The sequence below is a fragment of the Enhydra lutris genome, unplaced genomic scaffold (genome assembly GCF_002288905.1).
Source record: "Enhydra lutris kenyoni isolate GAN:26980312 unplaced genomic scaffold, ASM228890v2 scaffoldscaffold4, whole genome shotgun sequence".
In the NCBI taxonomy this organism is placed as follows: domain Eukaryota; kingdom Metazoa; phylum Chordata; class Mammalia; order Carnivora; family Mustelidae; genus Enhydra; species Enhydra lutris.
Window position 1 is genome coordinate 59,714,346 of NW_019154088.1, and position 16,028 is coordinate 59,730,373.

The 16,028-nt window shown below is 45.0% G+C and overlaps 1 protein-coding gene across 1 annotated transcript in view; it reads left to right on the plus strand.

Annotated features, from left to right (window-relative positions):
• LOC111159679 (spectrin repeat containing nuclear envelope protein 2) overlaps nucleotides 1–16,028 on the plus strand; it is a 275,318-nt gene that overhangs the window by 241,069 nt on the left and 18,221 nt on the right. The window contains 1 exon segment of the mRNA XM_022522256.1: nucleotides 11,035–11,197. Within this exon segment, the coding sequence (XP_022377964.1) occupies nucleotides 11,035–11,197 (163 nt within the window).

The following is a 16,028-nucleotide window of genomic DNA, read 5'->3' on the forward strand; positions in this document are numbered from 1 at the left end:
AGTTTAGAATGGTGTTTAAAAGTCTATGACCTCAGGGTGCCTGGGTGGCTCAGTGGGTTAGGCCTCTGCCTTCGACTCAGGTCGTGATCTCAGGGATGGAGATCAGAATCATGGGATCGAGCCCCACATCGGGCTCTCTGCTCAGCAGGGAGCCTGCTTCCCTTCCTCTCTCTCTGCCCACCTCTCTGCCTCCTTGTGATCTCTGTCAAATAAATAAATAAAATCTTTCAAAAAAAAAGGTCTATGACCTCAGTAAGTCAGGTTTAGTCATTGAAAAAGAAAAAAGGGTTTTTTTTAAAGGCCTGTTTTGGGCATGTTTTCAGCAAAATAGAGGTAAATTTCAGAAGACTTGGTAAAATATTGAGATAGGGTTACCTAAAAACATTAAATTTCTGACCATTTCAAGTAGTAGGCTTCGTGATAGGATGGATAGAGGAGGAAACCAGTGTTGTTGGTTTTGGAAGTCAGGTTCCTTGTATAAATCCTTTTCCTTCTCGCCACAATCCTGGAAGGGCAGTATCTTGGATTTTAGCGAGAGGCACACTGCAGGTCACAGAGGGTAAATTACTGACCCCAGGGCAGAGGGGATTCTGCTGCACAGGGTGGGGATGACACCAGGGGTGGGCTGTGGTGCTCCACCGTGCATCTAAAGAGCCCTGGGCTCCTTTGAGACCTGGCCTTTTTGAGGTGGATTATTCGAATTTTTCTAAAATGTAGAACTCAGTGTGGGATGTACTGTCTACTCCAGAACAATGGGTTCTCAAGCTTAAACGTGCAACAGAATCTAGTGGCTCATGAAAACCTGGGTTGCTGGGCTCAGAGCTTCTGATTCTGTAAGTCTGGGTGGGGCTGAGAATGAGCATTTCTCCCAAGTGCCCGGGTACTGGCCGCAGCGCTGGTTGGGGGAATGGAGAGCTAGAGTGAGCAGCAGGGCAAAGTGTCACCATGCTGCACCATGAGTCAGAGATGCTGGACCTGCCACCTCCTACAAACAAGTCTTGGGCCCCCTGTGAGCCCTGGTCTCCTTGTTGATAAACCCTGCACGAGAGCGTGGCGGAGGAAGCAGGACAGTGATGGGTCCGTCCGGCCACACACACTGTTAGCCTCTGGCGCAGTTCACCGTGGTTGTATGTAACAGACGAGCATGGCAAGCTCAGACCCAGACCACAGTTCTTCCTCTCCTTGTAAAATGTTCTTCAGCTTTTATAAAATCAAAGCAGAGAGCCGGAGGGCTGCAGTTCCCGAAATAACCAACTAATCAAAGAAGGGAGCAGGGGAGCCTAAGTCAGTCTTAATGTTGGTTCCTCACATACGGTTACATGAGCCCTGGTGTAGACATCAGAATTTACAGTAACTGGCTCTCCCTCAGAATTGCTGCAGGAGCTTCTAGCGATTCTCGTGGGCCTTGGGCAGCTTGTATTTGTAACATCTCAACTCTTAAAAAACATGCTGCTCATGGACGCCCGCGTGGCTCAGCTCGTTAAGCGTCTGCCTTCGGCTCAGGTCATGATCTCAAGGTCCTAGGATCCAGCCCCACTTTGGGGCCACTCAGCGGGACCCATTCCCCCTGCCTGCTGCTCTCCCTGCTTGTGCTCACTCGAAGTCTGTCAAATAAATAAATAAAAATCTTTTAAAAATATGCTATTCATTTCATCAACAGAATGGCCATTTGTTTTGGGGGGAGGGGTTGTTTGGGGAGAGAGTTTTTTTTTTTTTTTTTTAAGATTTTATTTTATTTTAGAGAGAGTATAAGTTGGGGAAGGAACAGAGGGAGAGGGACAAGGAGACTCTGCACTGAATGCAGAGCCCAGCGCAGGGCTGGATCCCATAACCCTGAGATCATGACCTAAGCCAAAACCAAGAGTTGGACACCCAACCGAGCCACTCATACCCCCAGAAAGGCCACTGGAAGCACTGTATATTTTTTGGCAAATGGTGTGATTATTCTAGAACCCAATCTGATCTGAAGACAAATATTAATTATATGCTGCTATGCTTAATTGACAAACTAAATGAAGAAAGTTAACTTTTTTTTCTTTTTAATTGTAGCTATAGGGGCACCAGGCTTGGCTCATTGGGTAGGGCTTGCAACTCTTGATCTTGGGGTTGTAAGTTCAAGTGCCATATAGGAAGCAGAGGCTACTTAAAAGTAAAATATTTTAAGGCTTGCCTAGGTGGCTTAGTCAGTTGAGTGGCTAACTCTTAATTTTTGGCTCAGGTCATTATCTCAGTGTCCTGCGATCAAGCCCCACGTTGCTGGGCTCTGCATTCAATGCGGAGTCTGCTGGTCCCTCTCCCTTTGCTCCTTCCCCCACTCCATTTGCATGCTAGTTCTCTTTCAACTAAATAAAATCTCTTTTAAAAAATAAGTCTCCTTAAAATTTTTGTTTAAAATTTATTATAGCTTTTAGCTCCTCCTTCCCCATGTCCACTTAGATAATATCTTTGAAAACAGACCCCACAAAATGTGAATGCAGGAGAGACAACTAAAGAAGTTCTCAGAACTACCAGCATGTTTGATCCTCTGTTTTAGAGGGGGTAGGCAGGCTGCCTGTTAGTGGGAGCACTTTGGGCGCAGGATGTTGGATGAGGGACAAAAGATGCCAAGTTCACTTGCTTTAGCTAGCAGAGACCAGAGGTCTGAAAAAAAGGGTCCTGCCCCCCCCCACACCTTCCCAATGTCCTGCCCTCAGTGGGACTCCTCCCAGAGGAAGACTCAGTCTGACACTGCTCACCTGTGCCTACTTTGATTTCAGAAACCCAGTAGTTGGACTCCCTAAAAATCCATCTACTTTTGTTTCCCAGAACCCCCTCACCATTCATTAATCACAGCCTTCGCTCCGTCCTGTGTAGCAGGAGCCCTGTGGCCACAAGCCAGTGTGTTTCTTTGGTAAGTCACTCTGGCTGGTTGTGGAGCCTCTTCAGAGACATGGGGCCAATGGGCCAAGGGGAGTGGAGCCTCTTTTTTAAAGACTCTAGCAATATGTGTGAATGATCTGGTCAGTGGTGTCCATGCCTAAAACAGATGGGACAGCTAAGTGGAAAGACTTACTCCAGAATGTTTACATTGGGTATCTTTTGGTGTTGACATCATTGATGATTGTAATTTTCTTTGTGCCTCTCTGTATTTTCTAATGTTCATTACTGAAAAAGGAACATTTTTTTTTTTTAAGTGTAAAAATGTCATCAACGTTTTTAACCTTTCGCCTTCATTTCTCTAAATGGTAGAGACCTGGCACCATTGGGCCAGTGTTGGAAGGAGGGACTTACTCAGACATGCTCCCATAGGATCCCTCCCTGTTAGACTAGATAGTTGTCTCACCATCCGAAGGGTCAAGGACATGAAAAGAAACTTTTCAACTAAGCATAATTTTCACATTTCACCTACCAATATGAAAAGCCCCCCCCCCCATTGTATAATAGTAGCAGTTAAAATGTTGTCATTTAAACTCAGCAGTTATTACCATGACAGCTGCGTGTTGGGATTGTTTTTCCGTCCCTTGCAGAATGGGCAGGGAGATGTGTGCCTTTTAAATTGATAAAGTTTTTCATTGCTGTCTTTTTATCTGTATTTTCTCAAGGTTATTTTGGGAGACCAGACAATGCTTCTAGTCATAGAGTTGACTTGCTACGGCCTGAGCCAGTAGGATTGGAAGGGTTTAGAGATTTTAGCACAGGGAGAACCAGATGTGAGGTTGGCCTCCCCACTTCCATTTTTCTTCTGACCAGCCTGATCATTGCACCTCTGCAGTATGGGGTTGCTGCTCCTGGAGCCTGCAAAAATGCTTTGCTGAGGGTTGGGGCACTTCCTCGAGGAGACCGCAGCCACCAGTGTGCTCAGGGGACAGTGGCACCCAGCAGCATCAGCAGACCCAGTGTGCTAGGCTTTGGGGACCGTGTTTAGCAGGTCCTAGGGACAGTTAAGTACGTGCACAAGTTAGATGTTGTATTTGGGGGAAGTGTTTCTAAATCTGCACTCCCTGATTTCACTGGTGTAGAATGTGTTCTCTGTCTTTTAAGGTACGGATGTGATAATTACTAAATGTTGGGATTTAGGGACCCACGAGAAATGATTGATATCGTTGAGTCTTAAAATAAGGCTGAGAGTGAGCCTAAAAGGGACTGGACACAAACCAGGGGTGCTCTGGTAAACAGCCACTTGGGCTCTCCTAGAGAAAACAGGGTTAGGGATGTGGAGAAATTTTCAGAGACATTATGGTAAACCTTGGGAGGAGCTAACAAGGAAAATTGCAAAATTTTCTTCCTCTGCAAAGTCTTGAACTCCATTTGTATTATAAGATAGATAGATATATCCCGCCCCCCCGCAAAAAAAAAAGGCAGAGGAATGGACTCGATGAACTCTGCCTTCCCAAACCAAGATGCACAGGGCTAAAAAGGCAGGGCAGAATCCCCACCCCACCCCCCAGAAATTTCTTCTTCAGAAGGACCCGAGGAAGGCATTCCTGTTGCACTCAGGGCCTTCCGATTTCACCCTTTTTTTCAAACCTGAAACAAATTTGATTTGAAGACAACAGAAATCCTCTTTTCCATGCCCCAAATGTGAATGTTTCTTCCCTCGGTTTACAGCACTTCATAAATAACCCATAGCCAAGATAACACTGTGACTTTCTTCCCCCAGCATCGCAATCCTGTAGCGTCAGAACAAAGACCGTGTGTGTATGTGTGCTCGAGAGAGGAAGGAGTGGAGATACTTGTTTATTGCAAGGGAGAAAAGGGAGATTAAAACATGCAGTGAGCGGGGAGGCAGGTCGGCTGCCTTCCTGGGGGCGCTGCTTTGTGGCCGGGAGCCTGCGGGAGGGTGGCCGCGGCGGAGGATGCTGAGTACAGGGATGGAGCGGCCGGCCGCAGGGGGAGGGGCTGCCTCGGCCGGGGAGGTGGAGAGGCAGCCGGGAACTCGGAGCTGCCGCTAACCGGGAGGAATGGTTTTTTCGCATCAACAGTAAGTGCCATTTCAGCCATCAAAGCCGCGTATGACCGAGGGGCGGCTGCTCTGTCTATGTGTCTCGCTCCCTCGCGTTGGTTACAATAGGAGTGACCGACGACGAGAGATGGTGGCTGTGGAGTGTGTGTGCTCTGCCATTGGGGGGGATGGGTGCTCTCCCGGTCCGCACGCCTGTGGTGTCTGCAGTCAGCCTTTGACAAGCAGGGGACAGGGGTGATGATGCTGTGTGGAAAATGGAAGTCCTCTGGCGACATAAATGCTTCAGAGAGGCGATTAGCTCAAATGTCTTGTGATGTCCATGCCCCCCCACATCAGGGCTTCAAGATCTTGGAGTAATCGATTATCTTACCGTAAAGCTGTTCAGTCATTTAAAAAGATGCATTTGTACAGAATCTGTACAGTGTTTTTAGCAACTGACAGCTGCCCCACAAGTTTGAGTATCTGTTTGTTTTAGCATAAATTCAGATACTTAGGCCGTCTCATTTTCCTTAGCATTTTTTTTAAGTTATGCTGTCCACATTGGCATGGGATTTTTTTTTAATTTATGATGATCTGAGGTCTTCATAGTTTAGCTGTAGACCCTTTAGCATGTAGAAAATAGGACTGAAATGTAAATTCTTCAATAGAGTTGAATTCGATAATAAAAGCCTCCATCATACATTGTAAGACTTAGGTCTGATACACAGAATGATACTAACCAGACTTGATTTTGTTTGTTTTGGAGAGAGAGTGGGGCTCATAAGTATTCTGTTCTGATCTGTCGCTATTAATATAAAACTTTAATTCACCTTGTTTATTTTCTGCACTTCTACCCATAATCCCTGCAAATGATCTTCTAATTTGTAGCTACTCTTAGCAAAAACTCTTTTGTTTGTTTCATATGAAAATGTTTCAGTTCTATCCAGATCTTCCCCTAATCTACACAGGTGTAAAATTTTCCCTTCGCACCAAAAAATGTTGTTTTTCTAATCCTCGGAATTAGAATTCAACTCAGGAAATCACACTTATTTTTTCCTGGAGAAATACGACTTACTGAACTACACGGGTGAGCAATGTTGTTGAATGCACCTGGGTAAGAGATAGGGAGCTACATAAACACACTGCCTGCGGGGGTTGATGTCATGCAATGTTGTGGTTGCTTCCCTGGGCCAACAAGCTGGATTCTGAATGGCTTGCCTTGTTTGCCAACATTAACTCGAGATTTAAATTTTTCCAAGAGCGATATTAACGAGGCCTAATATGGAGGTTGGTTGCCTGGGTTGGCAAATGACACATACTTCCTGGCCTGGGAAAGGTGATAATTAGATTACAGTATCTGTATAGAATAGAATAATACAGACTCCACAGTACAGCTGATGGTTCCTAGAGTAAGTTGTACCATGATTATCTGAAAAAAATGTGTTTTTTTAAATTAACTAATTTATTTGATAGACAACTTGAGAGGAAACACAAGCAGGGGGAGCGGGAGAAGGAGAAGCAGGATCCCTGATGAGCAGGGAGCCTGATATGGGGCTCAATCCCGTGACCCTGGATCATGACCTGAGCCGAAGACAGATGCTTAACAACTGAGCCACCCAGGTGCCCCTGAAAAAAATGTTTTAAATCACAATGTGGTTTTGGATATTACACCTTCTGTCAGAGGGTCAGGACCTAGAAGTAGGTTAAGTCCTGATTAGATGAATCTTTTGTAGCTTCCTGGCAACCTCTTGTCTTTTCCTCCTGCCTTCCCTTCCTCTGCCATGTGCTCTAAGAGTATGTGTGATTTGTGTGCTTGTTTGTCAGTATTTCACTTGCCCCACAGGGAACCAAGGGTTAGGGGCTTATAGGCCTTGTAATGTGGCAGCTAATTGTTCTGTGGTGAGATGGCTTGGAGGTGCTCTGACCTCTATTTCTTTCCTTTAATATATAAATAGCCATGTCTTTTATGAAAATAAATTTGAAGGTAAGCATCATTTACTCATTCAAAAGATATTTATTGAGCACCTCCTATATTGTATTACAGTGTTGAAATTCGATCTGAATTAGATCATGAGCTCCATGGGAATAAGACCTGTATTTCAGTTATCTTTTGAATCCTTGGGAATCTGCACAGGATCCAACACAAAGCACATGGTTAAATGCCTGTCGAAGTGAATTACAGAAGGGCAGATGTGGATCCCCAAAGGAGAGCACTTGGTGGATGGCTTTCTGCCCCCCAGGGTACCCGGAGGCAGGAGACTGCACTTCCTGTCATGGTCCCTAACAGCAACGAAAACCATCCCGTGATTGATACTAGCTCATGTACTAACGTGTGCACATTCATGTGTGCAGGTTTACATGAGTTGCCGTGAGGAAAGGGCAGAAGGACAGCAGCTCCGGACCAGGGTACCCAGGTTGGAGTCCTGCCCCTGCCATTTAATAATCACGTGCTGGGGCAGGTTATTTGATTCCTGTGGCACAGTTACCTCGCCTCTCGAAGGGGATGCTAACAGTACTGATCTCCAGGCATCGCTGGGAGAATTAAATGAGTCGCTAATAAATGAAGCACCGTGAGCCTGGCACAGGTAGATGGTGCGCATGTTCTGTAGTTGTCCCGCGTAGTCATAAAGTCTGTGAATTAGAAAGTATACCTGATGTAGACATTTAAAAAAGAATGGAGTAACAGTAGAAAGTCTAATTTTATTCGCATACTCCATGGCTGTCCTAAGCTCTCTATTTCGCACACCACTGGCCTGGAGTACCGTAGTGCTGGGGAAGCCAAGTAAATTCCTCCTCCATCTGCTCTGTACTCCCCGACCTCTCTCCTTACTGCACACCTCACCCTGGGGTGACCAGGATTCCTGATCACTGCCTCTCTGTGTCTGCACCCAGGTTCTTTTGCCTCTTGCTCACTCCTGTCATTTAAAAAGTTAACATTTTAGCCCTTTTCTTTTTAAAACAAAGAGGCAGGTATACTTAAGATGGAGTAGGGTCAGGTGCCCAATAGAGGGGGAGACAGGAGATAGATGCAGGAGCCACCAAGCCTGAGCCCCTCTGCCCACCTCTCTGAAGCTCTCAGGGCTAGGCTGCTTCTCCAGCCAGAGCCTTCCTGAAGGGCAGCCCCTTGCAAACTGCATGAAAGACTCCTTATCCCATAGGGCCTGGGGTTCCCAGCTCCTCTCGCATTGGCAGGAGTGTCCTTTCTGGTCCCTAGGCAGTTAGGGTGACAGGAGACTGGGGAGAGGAGGGTGTACCTCTAAAGCTATAGGAACAAAGGCAGGATCTAGGTTACAGCTGCATCCCGGCCTGGCCCCAGATTCTGTTACTTGCTTTTTAATAAATCATCTTGTGGCTTTGAAGGGACCTCCTTGTGGCGTTTGCAGTAGGACTGTCATTTAGAAAAACATACCGCCATGAAAATCATCTCGATCGTGGTTTCTGCGCATTGATCTCTGTTAGGCACTGTGCCAGATAAAATTCATGTGTTTATATCTGACTCAACCCTCTCAGCCACCCAGGGAAGGAAGAGATAACTAGTGTTAACACAGCTTTTCAGATGAGCTTAAACAGAACCAGTATTCACACTCAGGCCCTGCCCACAAAGTCTGTGCCCTTTACCACCAGACTCCATGGCCTCCTCCCAAGCCTGCCCACCTCATGGCAGAGTTGAGAATAAACATTTATGAAAGGACTTTGTAAGGTCCAGTGCTCTATAAATGAGCTCTTACTGTAGCATCGTGGAATCCCAGTTGGCAGGAATAAGAGCTAGTGTTACACCGAGTGCTTACTCTACACCAGAGACTTTACACACGTCCTTTTGTTTCGGTCTCACAACTACCAGCAAGCTGGCTAATTTTGCAGATAAAAAGGAAACTGGGAATTAGGAAGGGTAGGCACCTTGTAGGGGTGCACAGCTCATGGATGGGACAGTAGGACTTAGAGCCAGGTCTGTTCCTTCCAGAACTCTGGCCTTAACTTGACCCAGATAATCAACACCTCCCTGAAGCTTGAGGGACCTCAGAAGCGTACTACAGATAAGGATGCCGAAGTAAAGGGATTTTCTCTAAAATCCTAAAACTAGCTGCTAATAGAGCTGGAGCTGAAAGTCCCCAGGGTTGATTTGATTGATGGTAGGATGCAAGAAATAAAAAAAAAATAAGCAAAAATAAAAAATTCAAACACACGCAGTATCGTGATCCACTTAAATAATAGCATGTCGTGGAAGTGCTCTGACACATTTATTCTGCAGTGAATGTTCGTCAATACCTCCTACCTGCCAGGCGGAGTGAGGGTGCTGTCCACGCAGAGGCAACAAGCCCCGTGCAGCCTGGCCCGCTGTCATGAGGGGTGCAGACGCAACACAGGGCAGGAGGTCCTGGGGAGCAGTTGGGCAAGGGGCCCCCAGTGTCTTTGGTGAGCAGTGGTAGATGCTCCAGGAGAAGGGAAGGGGGGGAACCACTGAACACTTGAGGACCTGCAAAGGTCAGGGTGTTAAACTGGTACATTGGGGTAGGGTGAGGACTGTGGAAGCCTTTGAGCGGGAACGGATCAGACTCAACATCTGGAATGTGCATTTTGGCCACAGAACCACAGCTGGGTAGGGGAGTGGGACAAAGAGGGTGGTTGGGAGCTGTTCACAGGCAGTCCAGGAAGAGGAGATGATGGTAACAGGGAATACAGTGCACTCTGGCAACTTTCAGTGCCTCTGCTTCTCTTTCTAGTGCTACAGGATGGAGTTCTGACAGCAACTTATAACATGAGTCTTAATAGGTGGGAACTCTGCATTGTAGCTGTTACTCCAAGTCTCTGGGATTCACTTAGTATCCCACAGATCAGGGTGCCTGGAAGACTCAGTCGTTTAAGCATCCAACTCTTGGTTTTCACTCAGGTCATGATCTCATGGGTGGTAAGATCAAGCCCTGTGTTGGGCTCCATGCTCAGCCGGGAGCCTGCTTGAAGATTCTCTCCCTCTGCCCCTCCCACCACTAGCGTTCTCATTCGCTTTCTCTCCCTCAAATAAATAAATAAATTTAAAAAAAATAATAATGCCACAAGTCACCAGAATAAGCCCTCACTCACTTTAGGATTTCCATGAGGGCAGTTTATAGAAGAATTTTTTTTTCTAAGATCTACATGAAGATTATTTTCCTAGCAACTGCGTCATTTCCCCTTGACAGCCCGTGCACCAATGTCCCAGTGAGCTCACCACACATATGAACTCTGTGTGTGTGTGTTCAGATCCGCTCCACACTGTGTAGGAGGCAGATGGCTTAGGACTACATTTGCACATCATCTTTGCCCTCTTCCCCAGCACACTCATTCCCCTTTTGGCTGATACAGCTGTCCCATAATGGGCTGGGTTTATACGTAAAGCTCCCTCAACCCTTAGATCAGACGTGGTGGGCTTTGGCACAGTCATGTTCTGTGCCTGCTCGAGAAGAAAGTCCCCCGAGAAGCAGCATGGGCCAGATGCCACCAAATGAGCCAGGAATGTAATATCTTTAAACCACTGGGGGACATCCTCGGCTGCTGCAAACTTGGGTATACCCACGAAAGAAAGTGGATAGAAATCAAGTGTGGTTATTTTTTTATTATTATTTTTAAAGATTTTATTTATTTATAGAGAGTGCCCGTGTGCATGTGCGGGGAGGGGCAGAGGCAGAGAATGAGTGTGGAGCCTGACAAGGGGCTCAGTCCTACAGCCAAGATCTTGACCTGAGCTGAAACCAAGAGTTGGACACCCAACCGACTGAGCCACCCAGGTGCCCCACATGGGGTTCTTTTAACCTTGAGAGAATGAGATAGCGTCTCCTCTTTCCTCTGGAGCCCTAGAAAAATGTACTGGGTCACAGGGGATCCCACTTTGGGAATGATAGGACTTCGTATTCGCAGGAGTAGATGAACCCTTAGCCCGTTTGAAAATTAGCCAGACCATCAGTTTTGTAATGTGTCACCTATTCTGTGAAAACTCCTGTGACTTGAGGATAAATTGCTTTTTACACCGTGACACTTTTGTTAGCACCTTCTTGTCACTGCTAAACATTGGGCTTTGTGGTGGGTTTTTTTTTTTTTTCTTTAACCTCTTTTTTTTTTTTTCCTACAAATACATTTAGGGTGAAGAAGCTGAAGGAGACCTTTGCTTTTATACAGCAGTTAGACAAAAACATGAGCAACCTTCGTACCTGGTTGGCTCGAATCGAGTCCGAGCTTTCTAAGCCCGTTGTCTATGACGTCTGTGACGATCAAGAGATCCAGAAGAGGCTCGCGGAGCAGCAGGTGAGGAAAGAAAGCTTTTTTTAAGAGTATAGGTGTCTGTGATATCTGCTAACTGAAACCTTTCCCGTATGGACTGTGTCTTTCATTTAGCATGTTCACGTTTCATAATATTGATTCATTTTTTTCCAGAGAAAACTGACCACCTGTCCATGTTCTTATACATGGGAGACCATGTGTTGTGTGCCCATCTTCTGCCCCATGCATCCATCTGTTTGTGAAATGCTTTGAATCCTATTTGAGATATAGGTCTTAGTCTTCATGGTGAATAAGGTGTTTTGTGTATGTATCTTTTTGACTTGGATCTCTGTTGTGATTTGTGAATATAGTTTTAGAAGGCAATGAATTGAAAGAAAAATAAATTTTCTAACCAAGGAAAGTTTTTATGGGACAACAGATCATTTGATAAGAGCTTCAAAAAAAAAAAAGTATAAAAAAGAAGATGCTTAGGCCAATAGCTTAGGAAGCTCCTCTTCCAGTCCTCTGTGCCTTTCTTTTCATCAGTTACCCACCCTCTGAGCCAACCCTGGAAATTCCACAGCCGGTGTTAATCATCACACTAATCTTGTGGGTGCTCATTGATATCACAGACTTAATCAAATCCCCCTTCCTGCCCTCTCATCAGCTCACATTCCCAGGTTCATTCTCATAGGCAGTGCCTGGAGCTTGTCTTTATTTTCAAAATTAAGTTCATAGTAGCCTTTCGGTACTTTGCTTTCACCATCGCAGGTTTTTTTTTTTTTAGCCCGAGGAGCAGATTCTGTTTTGACCATATAAGCAATATGGTTGTCTCGGGTTCTCAGATGTGTATCTGGTTTCTTCACGTTACCACCAAAGCCTTGGTGCTTGCTGTCAGCACCCAGGAAGAGGCACCCACATGTAACAGCTGCTCTTAGAGAAAGACTTGGGGGCTAAACCTTTCGCACAGATTCAAGGGCAAAAGGTGATGATAAATTAATGACAGATTCCCTTGAGTTCAAATCAGTCCTTTTAACAGTAATGAGTGGCATCTCCTGCTACCATAAAATAGAGCCAAGTATTTGATATTCCTCTTGACTTAGATCTTTATTCAGTCTATTACTATTACTGTTTGTAAACGATGCCTGTTCTCTGACTTTCAAATTAGTATGATTTAGCAGTGCAGTGAAGTAAAAATATGGTTTGGCACTTAGCCACAAAAATTTAAGTATATCCTTTCTGTTGAGGTCCTGTCTAATCTGTTTTTGCTTTGTGGAGAAATGAATACTGATAGAAGTACCATGTTAATGGACATTTCACAGATTTTAATGCCCTTATCAGTGGAGTCCCAGGTGCTGGACATTATCAGCATTATTTGCAAGTTTGATCCACTAAGATGAAGTTCTTGAAGAGTCTCTTTACAGACAGGCCTTACAAGTAACAATTTACCCTGAGTGATGAGTTTTTTTCAGGTAAAGAGTATAGAAACTGAGTATATTTTTCCTCTTAAAGAATGCCTAGCTAAATTTGTCAGGGGCCAGTAATGTGTGTTAACATTTTTAAATCATTAAATTGCAGGGAGTGTACTCCCCAGAGGGTACAATTTGAAGCAGCTGCCAACCTTCTGGCCTTGTTTGATCCTGTTTTGAAAGGGTCCATAATTTCAGTCTGATTGACTTGAAGCTTCCCTCTTTTTTTTTTTTTTTTTAAGATTTTATTTATTTGTTTGACAGAGAGAGGTCACAAGTAGGCAGAGAGGCAAGCAGAGAGAGAGAGAGGAGGAAGCAGGCTCCCTGCCGAGCAGAGAGTCCGATGCGGGACTCGATCCCAGAACTGAGATCATGACCTGAGCTGAAGGCAGAGACCCAACCCATTGAGCCCCCCCAGGCGCCCGAAGCTTCCCTCTTTATTGAATGCATAATCACTATCATGGGATTCGTATCTCATAGTGATCCAAAGCAAATTAAGGAGTTGGCGTTCAGGATTACCATTACCGTAAAGAAGTTAGATGAATGAATTTTCTGTGATTGCTTTAACAAATTACTGCAAATTTAGCAACTTTACCCAAATTTATTCTCTTACAGGAGTTCTAGAGGTTAGAAATCTGATCCCAGACTAAGAAGGTGTCAGGAGGGCTGAGTTTCTTTCTGGCAGCCCTGTTGGAGAGTCTGTCTCTTCCCCCTTTCTGGCGTTTGGAGGCTGCCCACGTGGCTTGGCTCATGGCCCCTTCCTCCATCTGTAGAGCCGGCAACACTGCATCTGTCTGTGCTGTTCCGTCACGGTCCCTTCTCCCTCGGGCTGACTCATCTGCCTCCCTCTGCCACTTTTAAGGACCCCTGGAATCACACTGGGCCCACCTGGATAATCCAGGATGTTAAGAACAGCTGATAGGCTGTTCTGCCATCACAGAATTAAGGTTGCCAAACATATTCACAGGTTCTGGGGACAAGGACATGGACATCTTTGGGTGGCCAGTATTGTGCTTATCACAGACAACCTGAGGAAAGTTTCAGTATTTTTGTTTAAAAAAAAAAATTTTTTTTTAATACCCAAACCAGATCTTAAGGCCTCCGTCAAAACCACAAGGAAACAGAAATGTGTCACCAAAAAAATTATGCATGGGCCATTAAAAAAAAAACAAAAACAAAACCTTACTTGTGTTTCTGTGGCTAAATATAGTAAGTCGCATGGTTATTTCCAGAAATAAGACCTATAAGGTTGGGGTCACCTGGTAGTGCCTTCTGCAAAATTCCTCAGGCCCCAAAAGTGATTAGGAGCCATGCTTCCCAGATCCTCATTGTAATGTTCTTGGGAGCACCCTAAGGAAGAAGTCAGATCTTACCAGAGTCTTTTTTTCTTTCTCTTACGTGGAACTCCTTGGGTAATAAGGACAGTATAACTGGGGGGGGGGGGCATATATCCTTTTTAAAATGCAAAGGAAGTGGTAGCAACCTTTGTAACTCTTTTTCTTTTTTTAAGATTTTATTTATTTATTTGACAGAGATCACAAGTAAGCAAAGAGGCAGGCAGAGAGAGAGAGAGAGAAAGAGAGAAGCAGGCTCCCTGCCAAGCAGAGAGCCCCCATGCAGGGCTTGATCCCAGGACCCTGGGATCATGACCTGAGTTGAAGGCAGAGGCTTTAACCCACTGAGCCACCCAGGCACCTCAACCTTTGTAATCTTTTAAACCATGAGCCACTTGCATTAAGCCTTCGGCATTTCTCTCCCATTTTCTTTGGTTTCCTGGTTCCCTGTGGGTGCCATATGGTGACGTTGAGGGAGAGTGCTGTTAGTTAGCCCCCATTCTGTAATTACCAGTAACCCCCTTCCCAGCAGGTGCGGTCAACTTCATGCCAACCTCCTCCTAAACCACTCAGCTCCACTGGCTTGCCAGCCCCAGCCCCTCCCCCAGAGTCCGTCTGGAGCCACACACCCCCGTCAGCCGGCTTGGCTTTCTTTTGCCCCTTTATCTTGTTCTTCTAGTTTTGTATTCTCCTCTTTCCTGGCTGTATTCTCCTCTTTCCTGGCTGTATTCTCCACCTCTCCCTCTCGCTGTGGATCCTCCTCCTGGTCATTCCCTCCACCCCACCCTCAACACCTACTCTTTCCCAGCTCCAGAGTTTTTGTTACCTGCTCAGGAACAGAAACGCAAACAGGAGCGGGTTTCCAGAACCACTGGCAAAAGTCTTTAACATTTTTTTATGTTGTTTCTGAAGTCTCATTCTTCAGATTGCACTTAAACTGTTCTTGAACTCCAATTATTATGCATACCTGCCTCAGTGGGAACTAGTGGTGAGATGGTTTCAGTTTGTAAAATGTCACTCATTTAGCCCTTAAATGGTTTGCATTGAATGTGGTTCACTGCTTTATATTTTACAAAGTAACCAGTACATACTATAAAATCAGTGGGTCATTCTGCAGTGGTTTGAAAAGTTTGTTTTGGAAATTTTGAAAATTACTGAATTTTTTTAACCAAGATGTTAATGGTCTTTTATAAACTTATCGTAGAGCTCATTTCTTGCTCTCATTTACCCTGTGTATTAATCAGTTCTCAATAGCCATTTTGTTCAATATAAGCTGAACAAATAAAGTAGAGAAACTGCAATGAGTCTGCTAAAATATGGAGCACTCACGTTTTTCCATAGACTAGCCTTTTTCAGTACTTTTCAGTCAGATCCTATCCAGCCCTACCAGGTGAGGTCAAGGGTGGTACCATTTTTTAATAAAAATTGTCACTATTATTCATTTCACACCCATGTTAGGATTCCTTATTTATTATTTTAATGAAGTCAAGAGACATTTATCAGTGCCAGTAAATTTAGGATGGCTCATGACAGTTCCATGAGCTTGAGTTCTGTTTAAACCCAGTAATTAAAGGGGTGCCTAGGGGGCTCAGTGGGTTAAGCCTCTGCCTTCAGCTCAGGTCATGATCTCAGTGTCCTGGGATCAAGCCCTGCATCAGGCTCTCTGCTCAGCAAGGAGCTTGCTTCCCCCCCTCTCTCTGCCTGCCTCTCTGCCTTCTTATGATCTTTCTGTCAAAAAATCAAAAAAATAGAATAAAATAAAATAAAAAACAAACCTAGTAATTACAAAGCTGGTGCTTGCATGGACCCGAGGAAGACTTCTGCCATTGGTCCTGGGCTGCAGAGCTTTGAACAAAATCACCCTATTCATGTGTCACCACAGGACACATAGGGTGACAAACAAAAAATACATTTTTTTTAAAAGATTTTATTTATTTATTTGACAGAAAAGTCACAAGTAGGCAGAGAGGCAGGCAGCAAGAGAGCGGGAAGCAGAAAAAAAAACACATTTTTTAAAGTTTGTTTATTTTTTAATAACCTCTACACCCAACACAGGACTTGAACTCATGGCCC